At 37.1% G+C, this 18,933-nt stretch overlaps 1 protein-coding gene across 1 annotated transcript; it reads right to left on the reverse strand.

The window, feature by feature from the left end:
• Positions 1-1,318: 1,318 nt before the first annotated feature.
• ASIC5 (acid sensing ion channel subunit family member 5) lies at positions 1,319-18,933 on the reverse strand. The gene is made up of 10 exons (XM_052781006.1): positions 18,831-18,933; positions 14,939-15,245; positions 12,796-13,027; positions 11,542-11,661; positions 10,401-10,550; positions 9,684-9,831; positions 8,145-8,201; positions 5,828-5,996; positions 2,992-3,083; positions 1,319-2,382 (listed from the first exon to the last, which is right to left on the reverse strand). The coding sequence occupies exons 1-10, from the start codon at positions 18,931-18,933 to the stop codon at positions 2,183-2,185; spliced, it is 1,578 nt and encodes a 525-aa protein (XP_052636966.1). The 3' UTR covers positions 1,319-2,182.

Here is an 18,933-nt window from a genome sequence, read left to right on the forward strand (position 1 = left end):
TTTCTTTTTATCCAGAAGCCAGATAGTACCTGATTCCTACTTCTAAAACCATAATTTCTTCTGGCTCAAGAATTCTACAGCTACAAACTGAGGGTGGGAGAAATCTTTAGAGAAATATTGCAGTATGTTTACTCTGTTCTTTCCACTCTTCCTCTGCGTTAGCCAATACACACCTCAGACAGTGGGGTTAGATAGACCTTTTTGTACAGCTGCTGTTCCACGTGTGTGTGTGCTTGGTAATAGTGAGGGGGTGAAAGTCCCAGCAGAAATGACCAATAAAAAAGAATGGAGCAAAAATCTTTAAGTTAACCTTAAGGTGTCTCAAGCCTGCAGTTACTGAGGAGTAAAATCAAGGCATCTCTTTCTAGGAAGCAAAACCATTTCCTGAATTGCTTATCCTAGGGCTTATGTTGAAGGGAAGCTGTTGCCAATGATGACCAAATGGTATCATTTTCATTGCTTTATATCTAATCTTAAGGACTTGGCTGCTTAGCAAGTACACTTACTACTTCCTTTGTAGAAACTAATTTATTGTTAGCTGCTGAATTTGAGTGGATGGTATGGAAGAATAGTGTGAATTATAGAGCATGGCTATGGCTGATTGCTCATCTGGAGCGCTGACATTACTTAAGAGCAGAGAGGCATGCTGCTGGGCAGTCTGAGGGCTGCAGAGCCCAGGCACTGACTGGGGAGCAGTTGTTCATAAGGTATAATGTTGTAGCCTTTGTGAGCTTTCTAATGTAAAAACGTTTTGATTAACAAAGTCTATACAGTGCTAGTCTGAAGTCTAGACAACTGTCTAAGTTTTCAAATAAACAGATATCTATTCTATTATATATAGTTAATTGAATGGAAGCCAATGCTTCAAATCAGGATAATCCTTTATCATGTAGTCTTAGAATTAGTCTTGGGTGCATCTTTTATAAGACTGTTTTGTGTCTAACTCTCCTGAAGTGTTTCCATCCAGGCTCTGTTTGATACCTCCAAAGGCATCAGAAGCTTTGATTGATAGACTCTGGCAGGAGACTTGGGCAAGCATGGTTTTGTTCAGAACTGTATTCAGAGACCTATTTAGAGAAAGAAATGTATTAAAGATACACTGTATAGTTTCATTATATAAAGTGAAATTATCCTGTCCTATTAACTCTCACATTTTAAAATTATTATGCTGTTTACTGAGATGTTGTAATTAAAAAGAATGCAACACCCCCTTCCAGTGCATATTTCTTGTTCTATGAGCTTTAGTCGGGGGGGAGACAGTCTGTTTACACTACACTATTACACATCTTTGGAATTTTATCTAATCACCAAAGCCGTCTTTAAAAACATAAAACTCTAAACCAGTACTGCTCCATAGGCCCACACAGCCATAGGAAAGCACAGAAGCTTTTCTGAACACTTTTAAAGGAATAAACATTCAAGAAGCCTCATTCAGCACCAAAGCCACAAAATTCTTCCTCTCAGTGATTTTTAGTAAGACTTAGATGAAGCCTTTAGTCTTTATTATCATCTTTCATGACATTAAATGCTGAACTTGGCCTATGGTTGCCCACTTGCCATCCACTCAGATGCCCTACGGTTCTCTATAGTAGTTGGCAGACTCATGAGATTATTTTTTTGATGCATTTCAGACAAACAAATAATACGCTGTAGAAGTTGTTATTGGGCACGCTTCTAATTCTGATAGGCAAAGCTACAATGTCCTTCACTGGAACTGCTAACAGTGGTAAGCTACTAGCAAAGACTTCATCGTTATATAAGGAATCTGCTTTTTCAGCATAGCAATGCTCCACCTTTATGGTGGTTAAGAAACTTGTGTGTGTTAATTTGGCATGCATATTATTTCTCCTCACTCAAAATACAGAATATTTAAGAACTGGATCAGAAATGCTCAATTGCATTGTATGTCAGTATCCCTTGCTATGCTATTTTAAAAAATTGGTAATTCTTTAAAATAAAATTCTAGGTAAAGATTACATTTTTCTTTACGTGAGAAAGAAAGTGAGACTTTCCAAAGTTCACTCTTTAAAGTTATTTAGCACAGTTAGGTAGTTCTAGGCATTAAAAGAAGCTGAAAGAATGAGTGCAGGGAAGGGAGCAATGCAAAATATTACTGTCTCCTTTGTATCTTAAAAAGGAAGGGAAGCTGCAGAAACAATTGGTTTTGTGCTTCTGCAAGCCACTAACATTCTTGTAGTCCCTTCTTTTTTTCTTTGTATGTTGGTTGGTTCTGGGATGGATTGTTCCATTGAGGCATTTCAGGAGCTTTCAATAGAAGAAAGATGCACATCCAACAGAAGTTAGTAAAAATATACTCGAGCAGTTCTATGATTGTAATCATACTGGCACCACAAAACAATCCAAGCTGGCCACCTACATCAGCTGTAATAGAAGGAAATAAACATATGTCATTCTAAGCATTTGGTTTAGTCTAGCAGGCAAACAAAACCCTGCTGGGTTCAAGTGTTAAATAAATTCAATATACATAATCCATCACTTCAAGGAAACAGAATTTATATTCTTAAGAATGTTTATGGGAGAAGACTAATGTGTTTCTTAAAATTCTAAATAAAGAAAGCCCAACACAACACATCCTACTGTGAAACAGATACTTAAAATATTTCCTACTTCTATGCCTTTTTAACCGTTCTCTTGCTTCTCCTCCCATGTTCCCCCTCTCCCCTCCAAATCATGTAAACGTCACTATTCTTACAGTCCTGCGTGTGATATAGCCGTAAACTAGTGCCAAACTTAATTCTTACTCTCAATTGCTGTCCATACTGCAGGTTCTTTAATGGAATGACAGGACATAGTATCAAAAATGACCAGGAGGCAGACATGATTATTACCATTATAATAGAAAAGGTATTGCTTTTTGTTTTGAAGCCCACAAAGGCTATGACTTGGGAGGTGAGAAAATAATAAAAAAAAAAAAAGGTTTGTTTGTGTGGGTTTTTTTATTTTTAGATTAATTATTAAACATTCACTTACCCAGCAACTCAGATATAGTCAAGGCCTTCTGCTGCTGTGTTATTTTGTAGCTCAGATCATGATATTTAATGTCAATACGCACAAGGTTCTGCCTAATGACAAATACATGCAGTATTACTTGAGACAGTCAGGAGTACTGTTTATTTTTACCAACATTTATCAGCATGGACAGACTTCAGGGAGAATGATGCTGTCTTTTAAAGAACAGTTAGAAGAGTGTTACCAAAATGAGTTAGATGGCTGAAGAAAAAAGACGTGTCCTAATAAGAACAGTTATAACAGGATCTTATCAGAGGAGTAGATCTTCAGGCTATGTTGAAAAAGTAGCTCTAGATCTGTACTGTGAGATAGACTCCTACTTTTTAAGGGTCACAGAGATAAGCTTGAGTGGAAGCGTCAAGCATCCTGACCTACAGTGGATACAGTGCTTGGAAGTGTAGTCTACCACTCTTGATTATGTGCAACTGCGTATTTAAGGGTGCTTATTTCAATGAGCATGTTTGTGCAGAAGAGCTCTTGTCCTACACTTGGACGTTGAGTTCTATCCTCTGCTAATAGCCTCGCTTACCTAATTATATTCTTGCCTGCGGCAAAAGCAGAAGGGTAGGTAAATCTCAGTTGGAGCAAGACCTGTGGAATGATTCAGTGTGAGTAAAGGGCTCATCTTTATGATATTGTGTCTACAGAAAGATTCTTCCTAACTCCTAAATAGAATATAAGCATAATGGTTGTGGAATAAAACAGACACAAAAACTGATTGCACACATAATGTTGTGACCTTAAAGAATAAAAACAGAGATTATTCTTCAGAAGTGTGAACAGCTACAGATTTTTGGGTTGACAGTGATAACGAGCTCATCAACAATATTCATGAAAATAAAGCATTTGCTGTACAAAATAATCACTTCTATCTCTTTAGGTGATAATTCTAAAACTCAGGTAGCACTACTGAGTAATAAAAATAATCTCATTGTCATAGCTTCTATTAATAAGACTTCCTACTGTTGTCATGGAGTTGCTAGCAGAACTATCCAATAAATATTTAACTTTTCCCTTCCTACATCTTTAGAAATCAATAGATCTCTAAATTTTATAGTTCAGAATATGTACTTGTTAATATGTGGGCAGGATTCCTATTGGTTAAGGCTTGGTAACAGGGGAATGTTCTGTATTTTTGCTTGCTTAATTGAATAATTACTGGGTTGCACATGATATTTACAGACAATAAAATAATCAACAAAGATAAAACATCCTCAAAGGATTAATATATTTTGCATATAACAACAGGTTTAAATTTCATAATCTTCATCGGGGACAGACTTTTTAATAGGGCCTGTAGCCCTAGACAAGGGGTAAAGGCTTTAAACTAAAAGCAGGTAGATTCAGACTAGATATAAGGAAGAAATTTTCTATGATGAGGGTGGTGAAACACTGGAACAGGTTGCCCAGAGAAGTGGTAGATGCCCCATCCCTGGAAACATTCAAGGCCAGGCTGGACAGGGCTCTGAGCGACCTGATCTAGTTGAAGATGTCCCAGCTCATTGCAGGGGGGTTGGTCTAAATAACCTTTAAAGGTCCCTTCCAACCCAAACTGTTCTATGATTCATATAGTTCCTGTTCACATCTAAACATATGCAAGCATTTGCAGACTGATGGCTTCAAGAGTAAGAAAACTGAAGTCACTGAAACAAAGAAATATTCATAGATATTTTATTAGCCAAATTTTCTACAGTTGTTTATAAACATATTTTGATGTTGTGGATACTATGAGTTCGTGTAGCACCCGTCTTAATACTTTTTTGTACTGCTGACATCTACATCTGTAAGCAAAAGGCAATTCAGTCTATAAATCATTCTATGTTTTGATATATAATGCTTGTATTTGCAAGGAAATCTGGCATCAATTTATTACATTGAAACAGTAAGGCACATATGCTCTATTAAATCATAAGCATATATGAAATTTCTTCTATGAATTTAAAAGTGTGCAGATTGTCAGCTCAGTGCTGCTACTGAGTGACACAGCTCTATGCATAACGTAAGTTCTAACACCATTTCCTGGATAAAAGGTGTAGTCAATACTGTTGAGGCATGTTTTCACACTAGAAGGTCTCTTCTTTTGGGTATAGACCTACTTTCTTCTGCTGTGTAGCTTTTTCAGTTACACAGAGCCATGCTATTTCACTCTTCTGCTACCTCATGAGAATTAATATTGTACTGAGTATTTTCTAAATAACTTTTCTAATATAAATGGTATTAGTGAATTCTACTAACAATAGAAAAGATTATTAAACTTGTGACATTATTGCTACAATAAAACCTAGCTCTTCAGTGCTTATGAAGCTTCCTTTAGGAATGGGGTGAGAGAAAGGAGAACACCTTTATATACTTTATATAGCATCCCTTTAAGTTGTTCATTGACTTCAGTTGCGGAAGTGTGAAGATTTGTCTTCTTTATTGGATGGATTGCTCACATGGACTGTGGATAGGTTTGATAAGCCTGCCCTTTCTTTATGCTTAATTACAAAAGTGACCAAAAGACTTTGTTGTAAGACATCGAGGACACAGAAGGTAATTAAGAACATTACTTGTTAACTGCAGCATCTATTTTATGTTATCCACAAGTCTTAGATGTGTCTAAGTATATATATTATATATATGAATATGTATAAATCTTAACCAATTTTGTCTAAGAGTTTATTTTATCTCACAGACAACATTATTAATACCACACATAATACCTTTCTAAAAGGGCATATTTACATCATACGCTCTGTTAGCACACTTAAAAGTAATTGGTAATTTCTTTATCAGACAAGGTGTTAAGCATGATTACCTGACATATTCTGGGCTTTTCTTCAGTTTTGCAGAAAAGTATTTTATGGCTTTTTCTCCTCCAAAACTTGAATAGGTGATAGTGGTAGGATAATCCGTTTCTTCACATGGGGCAGGACAAGTGGAATTGTGGGTTCCGACTGTACATAATCCTTTTATCTCTATATCATCTGAAAATTCAGGAGAAAGAATTTACAGAATATTTCTGAAAAAGCACACAACTTATATACTTCTTTTAAAACTTAAAAAATGACTTTTAACTGACTTTGATAAATGTATGGTTTAGTTATCCTGAAAAAAGCAGATGCTTACCAGTTTTGAAGGAACAAATAAGTATTTGTAACTGGCATTTGGGAAACTGGTGCACGGTAATAAGGGTTGAGATTTTGGGGGGTCACTTTTCCCAAGGAAATTCAGCACCTGTAAGTCCTTCTGCCTTCATTAGGGATTTATGTGCTTATTATTTCTCATCCACAGATAAACAGTAGCACAACAGAAGACATTCCATGTTCTGTGCTAGCTTTCTGATTACATACTTAGGTATACAATCCTTGGTCTTGATGCCTTTATATCTGCCTAGCTCATTTCACTGCACAGAAACAGCTTCTAGAGCAACGCCAACTGTAGTTTTCTATCATCTGATAACTACATAAAAATCTTGGTAAACTAAGTTCAGTTTACCTTAAACCCTGCCTGCCATTTGATAATTGGGCTTAAGACAGCTAAGAGGGCTTAGGGACAGCTTTGTTTCTTCAAATACCAAAGAGAAGTCACAAAATTCTGCAGGTCTGGCTGCTCATGAAAGTGGGGAGCCATTCCTCTGACGAGGCTCTAACAGAAAGTAATCATTATAGAAATCTGGGAAAGCTGGAGAAAATTCATGTGGAAGAAAAATGGTAAAGCATAAACATTTCCTGAAGCATAAACCATCACCCAAAGCTGATGATCACTCCAAGATGAGTACCATAACCTCCTGCTTGTGATGCTCTATTTGTCCTGGTGTGGTGGCGGCCATGGTGTCTGTTCCGTCCGTGTGTCAGCTTTTTGCTTTTGCAAACTGCAGGGGAGGAGATATCTCAGCCTGTTAGTTGATGATTTGAGGTACTCTCCAGGGACGCTGGGGTTGTTGATTTAATTCTGGATAGCTGGCCTTTAGAGTTCCTAAAATAAATGCTCTCACCAACGGTTGATCGGTCCCGCAGATACTGGATCAGTGTGCTGTCATTTGAGATTTTTTTATCAGTTGTCTAATCTCTCCTGCACTGTAAAAGGAGACTTAGCACCTAACTTGGGGTCCTGGGGACCAGGCACCTACAAGCCAGGTTCACCATGTACAATACTGTGATGCCAGTTCCTTCTGGGGTCCAGCTCTGAATCCTGTCCACCCTTGATAGGACTTAGGGATCATTTTTTTTTATTGCTCTGTAGTTTCTTTGAAACTTGGTCACAGAATATCCATTAGGTAAAATAATATACGTATTTCCACCATGACAGGCTATCAAAGATCAGGATTATATAAGAATGTGAACTTAGTGGAATTGATTTCAAAAAAGCCATAGGAAAACCAGTCATTGTTCATAGTAGTAGATCTTGCCTGAATGTTGCACACACCTAATCAAAACAGAAAGAAACCCCTGCATAGCCCCCCCAAACTTGTTAATCTAATTGGTATCTTAATCATCCATTCCTTTGGGAAGGGAGAGTCACGTGACACAGCAGAATCCGAAACAATTAAAAAGGAGGCTTTATAAAGTCCATGAGAAGTTACTTCTCAGATCACCATTTGCAGTATTTTCCAGAAAGTCTGTTGTAGAGACTTACAAATTTCATACCTACTGTGTGCAGATGATTTGCTTATGGAAATGAATTGCATTTGGAGCACTTTGAAAATAAAGACTTCATTTTACTTTTCAAAAGATAAAACCTTAAAGTCCAGTGATTTTGAATTATATTTTCTATCAGTCAGCAAACCTGTTATTACTGTGCTGTTCACTTTTCTGTCACAAACTAAAATAATACAGCATTGGAGCTAGAAGGATGATACCATGAAGATGCAAAAATGCAAGCCAGAGGTCTGATAACTGAAAACAGATTAATTGAACATTCTTCCTTTTTAAACCATTTCTGATTACTAGAATGATTTTTATGGGTTTTTTTAATTGGCATCTATTTAATGCTCTGTCTGGTCTCTAGTTTCAGAATATTAAATGAACTGGGTTGTACTCTCAGTACTACTTTCAGTATTTTGTTTTAATTGATAGATGTTGTCTACTATTTGGAATTGGATTAGAAAATATGAATATGAAGTTATTACTTACAGACTGCTGGGTAAACACAATTGTAAAACTTCAGCAAATCACATTCTGTTCCATTTCCTTAAAAATAAACAACAAACTTTAGGAATGTCAATTAACAATCTACCCCTTAGCTCTATTTGTACTAAACTGAAATGTAATGTCCTCAAAGCCTGCTCACCACTTCATGTTTATCGTTATGCAACTGAGAAATCAATTCGGTTGGGCACAGTGCTGTTACCAACACCAAAAGGCGTACACAGTGAAAAGAGACAACAGACCAAGCTAGATGTTTGCAGCAAACATCTTTATTATGTGTGCCAGCCAGAACTGCCTTTAAGCTTGTGGCTCACTCTTTGTATTAGCTTGCTAAACCAGGAATTTCGTAGGGTAGATAGGATATATGATTACACCCCATGTGTTTCAGCAAAAGTTTTGAACTTCATGCAAGAGTTGTTTGGAGACCTAAGAGATAAAATAGCACCCTGAGCTAACAGCAAAATTTTTAGATTTCAGGTCGTCTCAGTTTTACCCCGATTTTTTCCCTGGCATGGAAATACTACTTAGCAGTTTAGCACACATTTAATGAAGGCATTACCCTCCTTTATCTAACTGCCACTGTATAAAGCTCTCACCCTGGGTATTGGAGACCTAGACTTAATTTCTTTCTCAAACCCCTTTCCATGAGAGTTTCCAGGAGATTGCCAACCTCCTTTCCAAGAGGTTGTCAAACAAACAGGCTAAAGATTACTCATTAATGGATCCCCCTTAGTGAAAACATTCTACCTTGCTTGGGGATATTTAAAAATACATTGAGTCAGAAAGTGCAGGCGTGACAGTGGCTTTCTTGCCCACTGATTGTGAAAAAAGAGCTGTGAAAGCAGAGATTTGTGTTCCAGCTCTTGCTTCAGAAAGAGGTGACAGTATCATCATTACTTTTAATGCTGAAAAGGTGGGAGGGAGGAGACTGATCAGGGCTCAGTGTTACTGCTTTACATTTCTAGAGTGATTAAGAAGCCTGGATTCTTGAAGGGAGTATTACAGCATACACCTATACTCTGCATTTCGGGCTAATTAGCCGGCTCCATGCAGCCTTTTGGCTTTTGCAGAGCTGTCTTCTGGTGCCAGACTCTTTCCATGGTTCATGTGGGGGACCTCGGTTTCTGTCTTCAAACAATCAGTTCTGCTGCGGTTGCTAAACACCTGCAAAGCAGGTTTTCAGTGGTACATGTGAAAATCTATGACTTCTTATGGATTTAGTTCCAGCTCTTTAGGAAGTCAGGTTGAAGACTATAGACTTGTCTCCCAGCCCTGAGGCATAATCTTTTCTGTCAAGTTTTTTGTCTATATCCTAAGAATAGCTAGTGACCCCATGCTAGGTCTAGAGCTCACTAAATATCTTGCTTGTTTTCTCTGAATTAAAAAAAAAAAAAAGACAAATTTACATAATTTTAATTAATCCCAGCTGTAGATATCCCTCAAGCATGTGCCCCATCTCCTTTGCTGTTCAATAGCAGGTGAGGTCTCCTAGCAAGATGTTCAGTGTATGGTATGGTGATATACCTGGAAGAACGAATGGCAAACAGCCACACCAGTCCTGTATGTACCGGGCTTTGCATTCCTGCAAACATCCATTAATACTATAAATCTTGTGGTACTGAAGCTTTATATCAGGCTTGCACTCTCCCCATGGGTATTCTTGGACAATTGACTGTAGGGTAATAATAACAGAAGATACAGGGGTTTTGTCTCTGTTTTAAATTTCCATATTATTTTCTCACATTTTAAAGTGCTGAAGGAAGCCTGTTGAAGACATAAACAGTAACATTGTGATTTAACTGGAAGGAATTACAGTTTGTGCTTTTGGGATTATAAAATTATCTCCTCTCACAGTAAAAGTAGAACCTGATCAGACAGGCTGGTACAGAAGGGTAGTCCACTCCACTTGGATTCCACTAGGAATCCAAGACAACCTTAATGGTAACAGATTGTGTTGATGGGGCAATGCTGCGGTATCCTTGTACCATTATATGTCAGCGACACTGTAAGATATTAGGAAAGAAAGGCTAACTTTAATAGATACAGATTATGAAGACCAATCACATTCCCCCCCTCAAATAGCAGTAATTTTGTTTGTGTCTGGAGGAAATATTATTTTTAGGAATCACTTTTGCATCATAAATATTTTCACTTCCAAAATGTCTAATTCATTGTCACCCTTCAGAAGAGAATTAGAGACAGTAAAGACCAATATTTCCACTTGATGGACAAAGTCCTTACCTTCAGCTGACGGATTGAGACCTGTGCATGCATGCCAACCGGTGTTAATAAACCTAAACCATCAAAGCGTGGAAGCTCTTTGGGTGAATGGATAACAAAAGTTATACCAGCATCAGTATAACCAAGAGCAGGTTCATCAGTGAATTTTTCCTGATACAAAAAGAATTAATTAAAATAGTTTTGGATTTGCTTACCATCTGAAGCTTTAGCTATATTTGAAATGGTACTATGCTTTTTTATTTGGTCTTGTATCTCTAGTCACATTTTTGGCAATTTACAGAAAAGTATAGAAGCAAACTGACTTGAATTTCCTTTGTCGATTACCTCTGTGGGTTTCCTTCCAGTTACTATAAACTTTGAGGATTTTTATTGCTTCTGTCATCTGCCAATTTCAAAAGCAAGAAGGCATAGATGAACATTTACTCATAACTTGGATATTCGTTCCTTTTACTTGCAACTACACATCACGTTTCAGCAAACTTTCCATTACTCTCTCCTGTCACTCCTGTCTCATAATTCCTACAGAACAAAAGTGAATTTCTAAGTCATTTATGTAATTTATCTCTCTAGATTTGAGTTTTCTTCCCTGATCTCACAAGGTGATATTCCCTGAGTTTTCTAGGGTTTGCTGGTCACAGACAATTCTAATAACATCAGAGACTATTCACAGCGTGAAGACCAGATCTTAGCTGGCACTGAGCACTTACAGCTGCTGCTGCTGCAACTAGAATTCAGTACTACATAGAAATTGGCACCATATGACCTTCCCTACTGGGCCTTTTATTAAAATGAAATGGTGTTATCCCAAAGTGCTTGTATAATATTAAATTACTGCTCTGATGATGTGTTTCAATTGTAGGTGAACTGCGTATATGTACATAGATATGCTCACTCGCAACTTTCAGAACCACTTAGCGGGGGACAGAGTCAAAAATAATTCTGACTTTTAAAATCTATTAGATCTTTCCTTTAAAATGCCCTCTCACTCAGAAATAGTCTTGATACAGAATTTTGTGCATGAAATTCTGAAGGTCTGTGTAAAACCAAACAAAAACCCAAACCTAAACCCAAACCCAAACACCTCTACTCATCTATAAGTTATTACATGGTTTGTTGTTCATAATCATTAGGATAGCTGTACCTGTTGGACATCAAAAAGCAAATGTAAGCCTCTTCCAGACAAACTCACTCTTCTTGCTGGAAGATCATTGTAATTAAAAGTAAAGCAGTTTCCGTATTCAGTGAAAACATGTTCAAAATCCTTCAATAAAGGAAAATAGGGAAAAGTAAAATGAAAGAAAGGTCACCTGAGGTTTCCTTAGTGAATTACAATGCAAGAGATGCACTACTGGGGTTGTTGTTGGTTTTGGTTTTCTTTTTGCCCCAAAGGCAGTGCTAAATATTACAATCGGAAAAGTGGTAATTGATGGAAATATTCAAAAGGATTTCATCCTTTTCTATAGAAAATGAAGTTTAAAGGAGAAATTTCACATTGTTTATTAATACCTATGAGCTGCTTAGAATCATTTAATGAGGTCACCTTGTTTTTCTATACCTGTTATATTATATAGAAATTATTTTTTCAAAACCAACTTGTTTAATTTTTTCAGTAGATGTTTAGTGATGGCTGTTTCAAAACTAAATGTCATGTTACATATGAAAGGACAGCATTTGCATTTTTTCCCAAAGCCACCTCATCATTTAATATGACTGCATCTCATTGCTTTAGTTTTAGTTATTAGCACTAGTGTCTTTCAGTTAAGAGAACTCTCCAATGCCTAATTTTAGAAGCTACACCATATCTAAAGGTTAGATTAATCTGGAAGAATACAGGCCTGACTTTTTGGTTCACATTTTCTATTTAAGTTGGGAATTGCTCTATGGAAGAATTGACGCAAAAATGGGACGATCATATTCTTTGGCTGTTGTCTGAAATTCCTGAAGATGGGCTATTTTCACTTCATTATGTAAAATTCCTGTGGACTCTGCATATAGTTAGCCTCCCTGTCTATATCTTGACCTCAAGAACACAACTACGCAGTCATGTAATACAAAAAACTCCTTTCAAACTGACCTTCGTTATAGGCCATTTATGGAAAAGGTTGTTAGATACAGCTTTCAAAGGCTGCTATCTGTGCAGAAATGGCACTAGGCAGAGAGCAATTTAGACTGAAATCCCATTTTACAGCTCAGAGAGTCCAGCAGGCTGTCTCTGCAGTCAGTGGGAGAATTGGGGTCCTCAGGGTGATTTAGAGCAGGACTTTTTTTCTCCATTGGCTGACTGTAAAGGGAAAACAGGGGGAGCAGCTGGCAAAGCTAGATGTCTCAAGCTGAGTGGTAAGAATACATCCCCTTCCCCTCCCTGCTACTGTTTTAGTAAAATAAACATATTTACCTGTGGGTAACATGGCTTTCCAAAAAAATCACATTCTAGCAATGTGCTGCTGTTCAGATAAAACCCATTTTTTCTTGTAAACTCTTTGATGCTGAACTTCTGGTTTCCAAGAAGGAAATCATTTAGCTCTTGGGAATATTTATCTTCCATAGAAAATTTTTGGAGAACTCCAGACACAATGTTCCAAATTAAAAAAATTATTCTGAGGTTGCTTACTGCATGAGCTTGAAACCTGTCAGCAGAAAGGAGAAAGAATTGCTTGGAGTTCTGCAGAGTTATAGGACTGATGTCAAGGCTGTTCTTGCCAAAACTGTGACATGATTTGTTGTCTGCTCGTAAACAATAAGTGATTCTTGCCCACCACATTGCACTTTGATGTCTACAACATGAATAAACAATATGGTCTCCATTTCTAGGAGGGTATTTTCCATATCTGAAAACAGAAAATGGATGCCTTCCCATGGCTATTCTGGTCAGTCATATTGGAAACATTTCTGTTGTGTGTGGTTGTTTATTAAAAACCAAAAAACCCGAGTAGATTAGCCTTCTGCATAAACCGATAACCAGATTTGTAGAACTGACGACAAGCTGAACAATTGCATTTACTTGTGGGAAACTAGCTGGGAGGAGCTCTTCCTTTCAAAAAAGCTGTCTTCCATAATTTAGAAAATTTATTTCTGAGTGCATTTGCAGTAATCTCATACACCTGCTTTACTAAGGCACTACACCCCAGTGTAGAGACAGACACAGTAGTATAAACCAAGGGTGATCCTTACTCCTAGAATCCACTTGAAAAATCTCAGAAACGTGATGAGGTGTGGGAGGTGCTTTCCTGATGTACACCATTGAAGTCCTTTATTGAAGGAAAGTAAGGGTTTACAGAACAGCTATAAGTTTGAAAAGAGAATAAACACAAATGAAACTACAATGCCATGTTCTTTAGAATTGCCATTTTATATAATCCTATTTTTAAAAACATAGCAATGTATTTGTGTAGTAGATCTTAATGTCCCCGCTTAAGGAAGATTGGTAGGAACACCTCTTCACAATTGAATTTCAGTCAAAAAATAAAGACAAAGGTAGATCTGCGCGCCTCTGTCCTGCCAACAAAAAAAAATGGTTACTGAAAACAGGAGGGAAGTATAAGCACAGCATGAACAACAGATGGATGTGGCAGCAAACTGTCACTTAGGCAGACAACTGCCGTGCTCAGTAGCTGACTACTTACAATGTGCTGCCACTATAGTTACAAGAAGTGAGGCATTTTTATAATAGACAGCCCACTGTAATCAAGAGGGACTTCTATCCGCAGTGCCTGTTGTGCACTATAACCCTGGATGGCTTTATGCAGGGCAATGGGAAGGAGGCAGAACAGGTCCAGATATTTAAGACTTGGACTTCTGGCTGATTCTGCCAGGAAAAGGTAGAAGACAAGAAAACTTACAATTCTTGAGGAAACAATGTGGGTAAAGTTTTCATATTTCTAAAACTGTTCCTACATTACATATTTGCTCTAAAAATCAGGCCATAGGTTTATTACATTGTTTCCAAAGTGGCTGCATCTAAATCTTGGCCATTATCTTCAAATGTAGAAATCTGTAGTGAAGTTCTTGCTTGGGTACATGACTTCCAGACAAATCAAATGCTTCCCTCCTGCAAATCCCACTGACATCAGCTGAACTCATAAAGGCTGAGCACCTCTGAAAAAAAAAAGTATCTACTTTGCCTAAGATTTCTACATTCGTGTGAGGTTCCTACTTGAATCCCTCTATTTGCAAATCTTGTCTTTTATTTTTAACTTGGATGTGACTGTCCCTTAGTTACACTGTAGAAGCAACACTCATACACAGAAGAATAACACCAGAGAGGTTTTACTTATGCTCCAACTTATGTTTTGAAACTTAAAAATCTGTAGTGCAATTGTTCATCTGAAGGAGGGGGAAGATTAAAAAGACAACCTCCCTTCCTTGATTCTCGTATTTTCCTCTTCATTTAAATCTCATGTGGTGGCGTGGAAGATGTGCACCTGAGAGCCATATTTTCCTTGTTTTATGTGATTTGTTCAAGCAAGTTGTGGAACCTGACTGCTTTCAGATAAAGAGGTGTTGTCTCTCAAGAGCAAAACAACAAACATAACTTTTACCTGTTCAAGTTGCAAAAAGTCACAGCAGGGAATTTGACATTTTCCACATACTGAACTACCACTGTAGTTGTGGTCGGCCAGCTGAAGTAGTAGATGAAGCGACTGTAGATTTGCCAAACAACAATGGCAAGACAGCCCGCGACTACTAACAGCCACAGCACTTTGCGAGTCTTGCTCTGTGTTTGAACGATATTATGCACTCCATGAAATGAAGTGGATGAGGCAAACTCCTGATGATACTTCCTTCTGTCTTCCAAATGTGGCAGCAGTTTCTTTATTAAGTACAATCGTATCTTTTCCAATATTCCTTAATATGGAACGAAGTAAAAACACATTTTTAAAATTAGCATTTAAATGGCACTTAAGAAAGGAAACCATGTAATTTTGATATTGGAAAGCAGTTGTAAAATTTCTCTTTAATTGTAAATTCTCTCTTTAAGTAGTGAACTTGCTTCTGAGGATGGAAAAGTTGTGTGCTAAGAGATGAGCTCAGTGCTTCCTGAGAACAGACTGTATCTTGCAATATTTTAAGCATGCAAAATTATAAGCACATTAATATAAACTGGTAGTCCACTTCTGTCGAAAAGATTGGATTTTGACATACCTCAGTGATCTAAAACCACAGGTTGCTGTGAACCTACTGTAAAAATCTAAGCATCTGATTTTTACAGTAACATCCCATTAAAGGTCTGGTCCTTCATACTTGCTCTGAGAAATAAGGTGAAAAGGGAATGATATGAAAGGAAATTTCACTCTTTCACTATTAAAAGTTTCTGGGTAAAACTTGAAAGTTTAAGGTTCAAAAGGAAATCTACTTTCTTTTGGTTTTTAGGTTCGTACTTGTCTGATTCCATAACTTTGAAACAGGAATGGTTTTAGTTTTCATTTACCCCATGTTTTCTACAAACTGATGTTAAAAAACCCAAACCAGACCAAAATATTTTTTATTCCAAGTTTAAGAGCTATACAGTAATGAATATAATCAATACCTGGAAATGTCGTAATTTTCTTATGCTTGTTGCTGAGTGATCCTTTGGGCATGGATTTGAAGAGAATGTTCTCTCTCAAAACATCCAAATGAGGGAAACTTAGTGAGACCTTTCCTGTGTCTAGTCATAATTGGACCAGTCTCTTTGCAAAGTGCTTCATTTACCAATTGTTATCAACTACTTTGTCATTAAGGAAGTCCATAAGAACACTAAATCAAAGAAAGTTTGTGAGACAATAATAATAAGAACCTGAAAATCTATTATATAGATCAGTGTTTAACAGCAATTAAATGCTTCTCTAATTCAATTTTTTAACCAAAAAATAGATTTAATAGTGTGGCATGCATGGTAGGAAGAGAATATACCCTTTATAAGACTGATTAACTTGAGGCCATTACAGTTGGGCAAAGGAACAAAGGGATGTAAGAGTCATCTGCCAAAGCTATCGTGACCACATCAGCACTCTGGGATGTTGCTTTGGTCTCTGCACAGTCTCTTGACTGTGATAATGAAATCCCAGATGGTGCTGGATTTCAAAATGTTTCTGAAGGGAAAGAATTTTCTTTATGTTGTTCTTTAAAGAAGATCTATGTAAGAACTTTGATTAATACCGGTTTAATTTACTCTGACCCCTTTTTATCATCAAACAGTTTTCTGCTCGAAAACTATTCAAAAGTTTCTCTCCTAGCTCTAGTGACTATTGGATCCCATTGCAAAGCTGTTCAGCCACATGTGCTTTTGTACATCACACCGGAATGGAGTGGATTTCTGGTTTTGCTGTAGGCTTCTTTCTCACTGGCGCGTGTGCAGTGGGACAAGCACTCTGCGTGCTCCCCGAGTAACAGCAGAACAAAGTACGTTCCTAGCATGTGTCTGCATCTGCTGCCCGTAGACTCCAACAAAAGACCACAAGCAGGTCAGATCCTTTTCTCCAGGGAAAGTGCTGTGTATGTTTATTCCTCCTATACATACTGTGCTAGGTAAGAGAATGATAGCATATCCCTACATAAAAGTCCATTGCCACCAAAACCCACTAGTTAGCTTAATCAGCAGAAGTGTAACTTAGAAGCTATGCAAATATGTAATTAAACTGTACTTCAGCTCTTGGGTATAGCTACTACAGTAAGTATACATAATGTTTTATCTGATAGTGAAAATTTTGCTGTTAATGCATAAGATTATCTAATATCATACCACTGCTCTCATTGCTGTCTTTCACCAGAGGAATTAGCACTACTATATGAGTGTCTTTAAGAATCCTTACTCTACTTTCAGAGTTCATTAGAAAATGCTATAATTAAAAAAAGAAAGAAAGAAAGGAAGAAAGAAAAAAGATTGTTAACTACTCTACGTAGGGTCAAGTGGTAATTTTCTGGTATGAAGTTTCTCACATGGTGGATTGGAAAATAATATGAAATGTGTAAGTCAGGAGTAGCCATTTATTTTGGGATTTGGTCTGTTTATGAGGAATAGGTACATTCCAGTGATATATCATTAATAATAGAATGGTTATTCCAGGTCCCAGTTAATGAACAGTATACCACAATAATAGGTGGGTGTGAGATTATAAATGATTAACCCTTCATCCTATGCTGTGCAAAATTTAGGCTCTGTGTGTGTGGATTAAGGCTGTGTAATCAACACAGCTGAACTAGCTGTAAGTGAGTTAGAGTATCCAAGCTGCTGCTAGATAGACAGTAAGGTCTTCCAAGGCCTTAGACATATTAGACAATAAGGTCTTGAGAGTCCTATGTTCTTTTAGTAGCAATAAAAAGTACATTTAATGTAGGCAGTACAATAAAAAATATTATTATCAAAGATGTGAATAAAACCAATATTTATAGAAGATCCAAAGAGTAGAGGATGGATAAGTAAAAAAGAAGTGAGGTAACTAAATGAGAGGAATCCAGGTCCAGGAGCAAACCACATATTTGGAGCCAAATATAGAACATGCATGTAAAAACTAGTAAGGTAGCTCATACGTTCAGGATGGGCTGCAGATCCTTTGCCTCAGGAAACACTGATTACTGGAGAAGCCCCAAGAACCATCACAGTTAGTCAGATAAACTTGATTTTCCAGTCAATGTTGTTCAAGAAGAAATTACTTCCCTGCATGTATAACCAGGGATACATGGCCAGGGACATACTATTGCGAGCTTATATAAAAACCTCAGAAATTCACGGTATCTTTAATGTTAACTCTATAAATTGAATTTAAAGACTTTTTTTATCTTCAGTTAGCAGGTAATTGGTGACAGTCTATAACTACTTGTATAGGGAACTGATAGGTAATAGTAATAGGCTCTTTGATCTAGTGGGGAAAAAGAAGTAACAGGACCCAGTGGGAAGAACTGGAAGCTAAGCTCTTGCATAGCAGAAATAAGGTACAAAATTTTTATTTTTGTATTCCCAATGTTTAATTGTGATTGGATTTTCATTAATGAACATATTAAAAAAGAATGGCTTTTAAAAAGATAGCTCATTTTCAGAGCTTTTACCTGGAAGGAATTATTTCAGGAAGGTTATATGTGGTCTCTGTACAATGGTTAGTTAGTCTAGATAGATTTGTGATTTCCTCTTTGCCTTAATCTAAAAATCATTAAGGTACAGTATCATTCAGAGAAGTAATTTCCTAGTTAAAACTGTGTTAGCTTTATTCTGAATGCATAAAGGACCAATAGCTAGAGACTTTTCCCCACTCCTTAAGTGTACGGGTTTTTTTCTACAAGTTCTTTCATCTCTCCCATCTTCTTTATACCTTGAAAACATACACTACTGCTATTTTAGACAAGGTTACAAGAGAAAGGAGACAGATTTTCTCATTTTGGTTGTCAGTCCTGAAAAAAACTGCCAAAATGTAACAAAACTCTGAGTAAAGCACTGTAATATGTCTAGTCTCATACCTTTAGCATCCGATTGAATGAATCTTCCACGCTGGTCCATGAGGCTGTGCTTTATTTCAGAAAGGAAGGAATGGGTAACAAGTTGCCTTATCACTGTGATCAT

This window comes from Harpia harpyja, chromosome 2 (assembly GCF_026419915.1).
Source record: "Harpia harpyja isolate bHarHar1 chromosome 2, bHarHar1 primary haplotype, whole genome shotgun sequence".
Lineage (NCBI taxonomy): Eukaryota > Metazoa > Chordata > Aves > Accipitriformes > Accipitridae > Harpia > Harpia harpyja.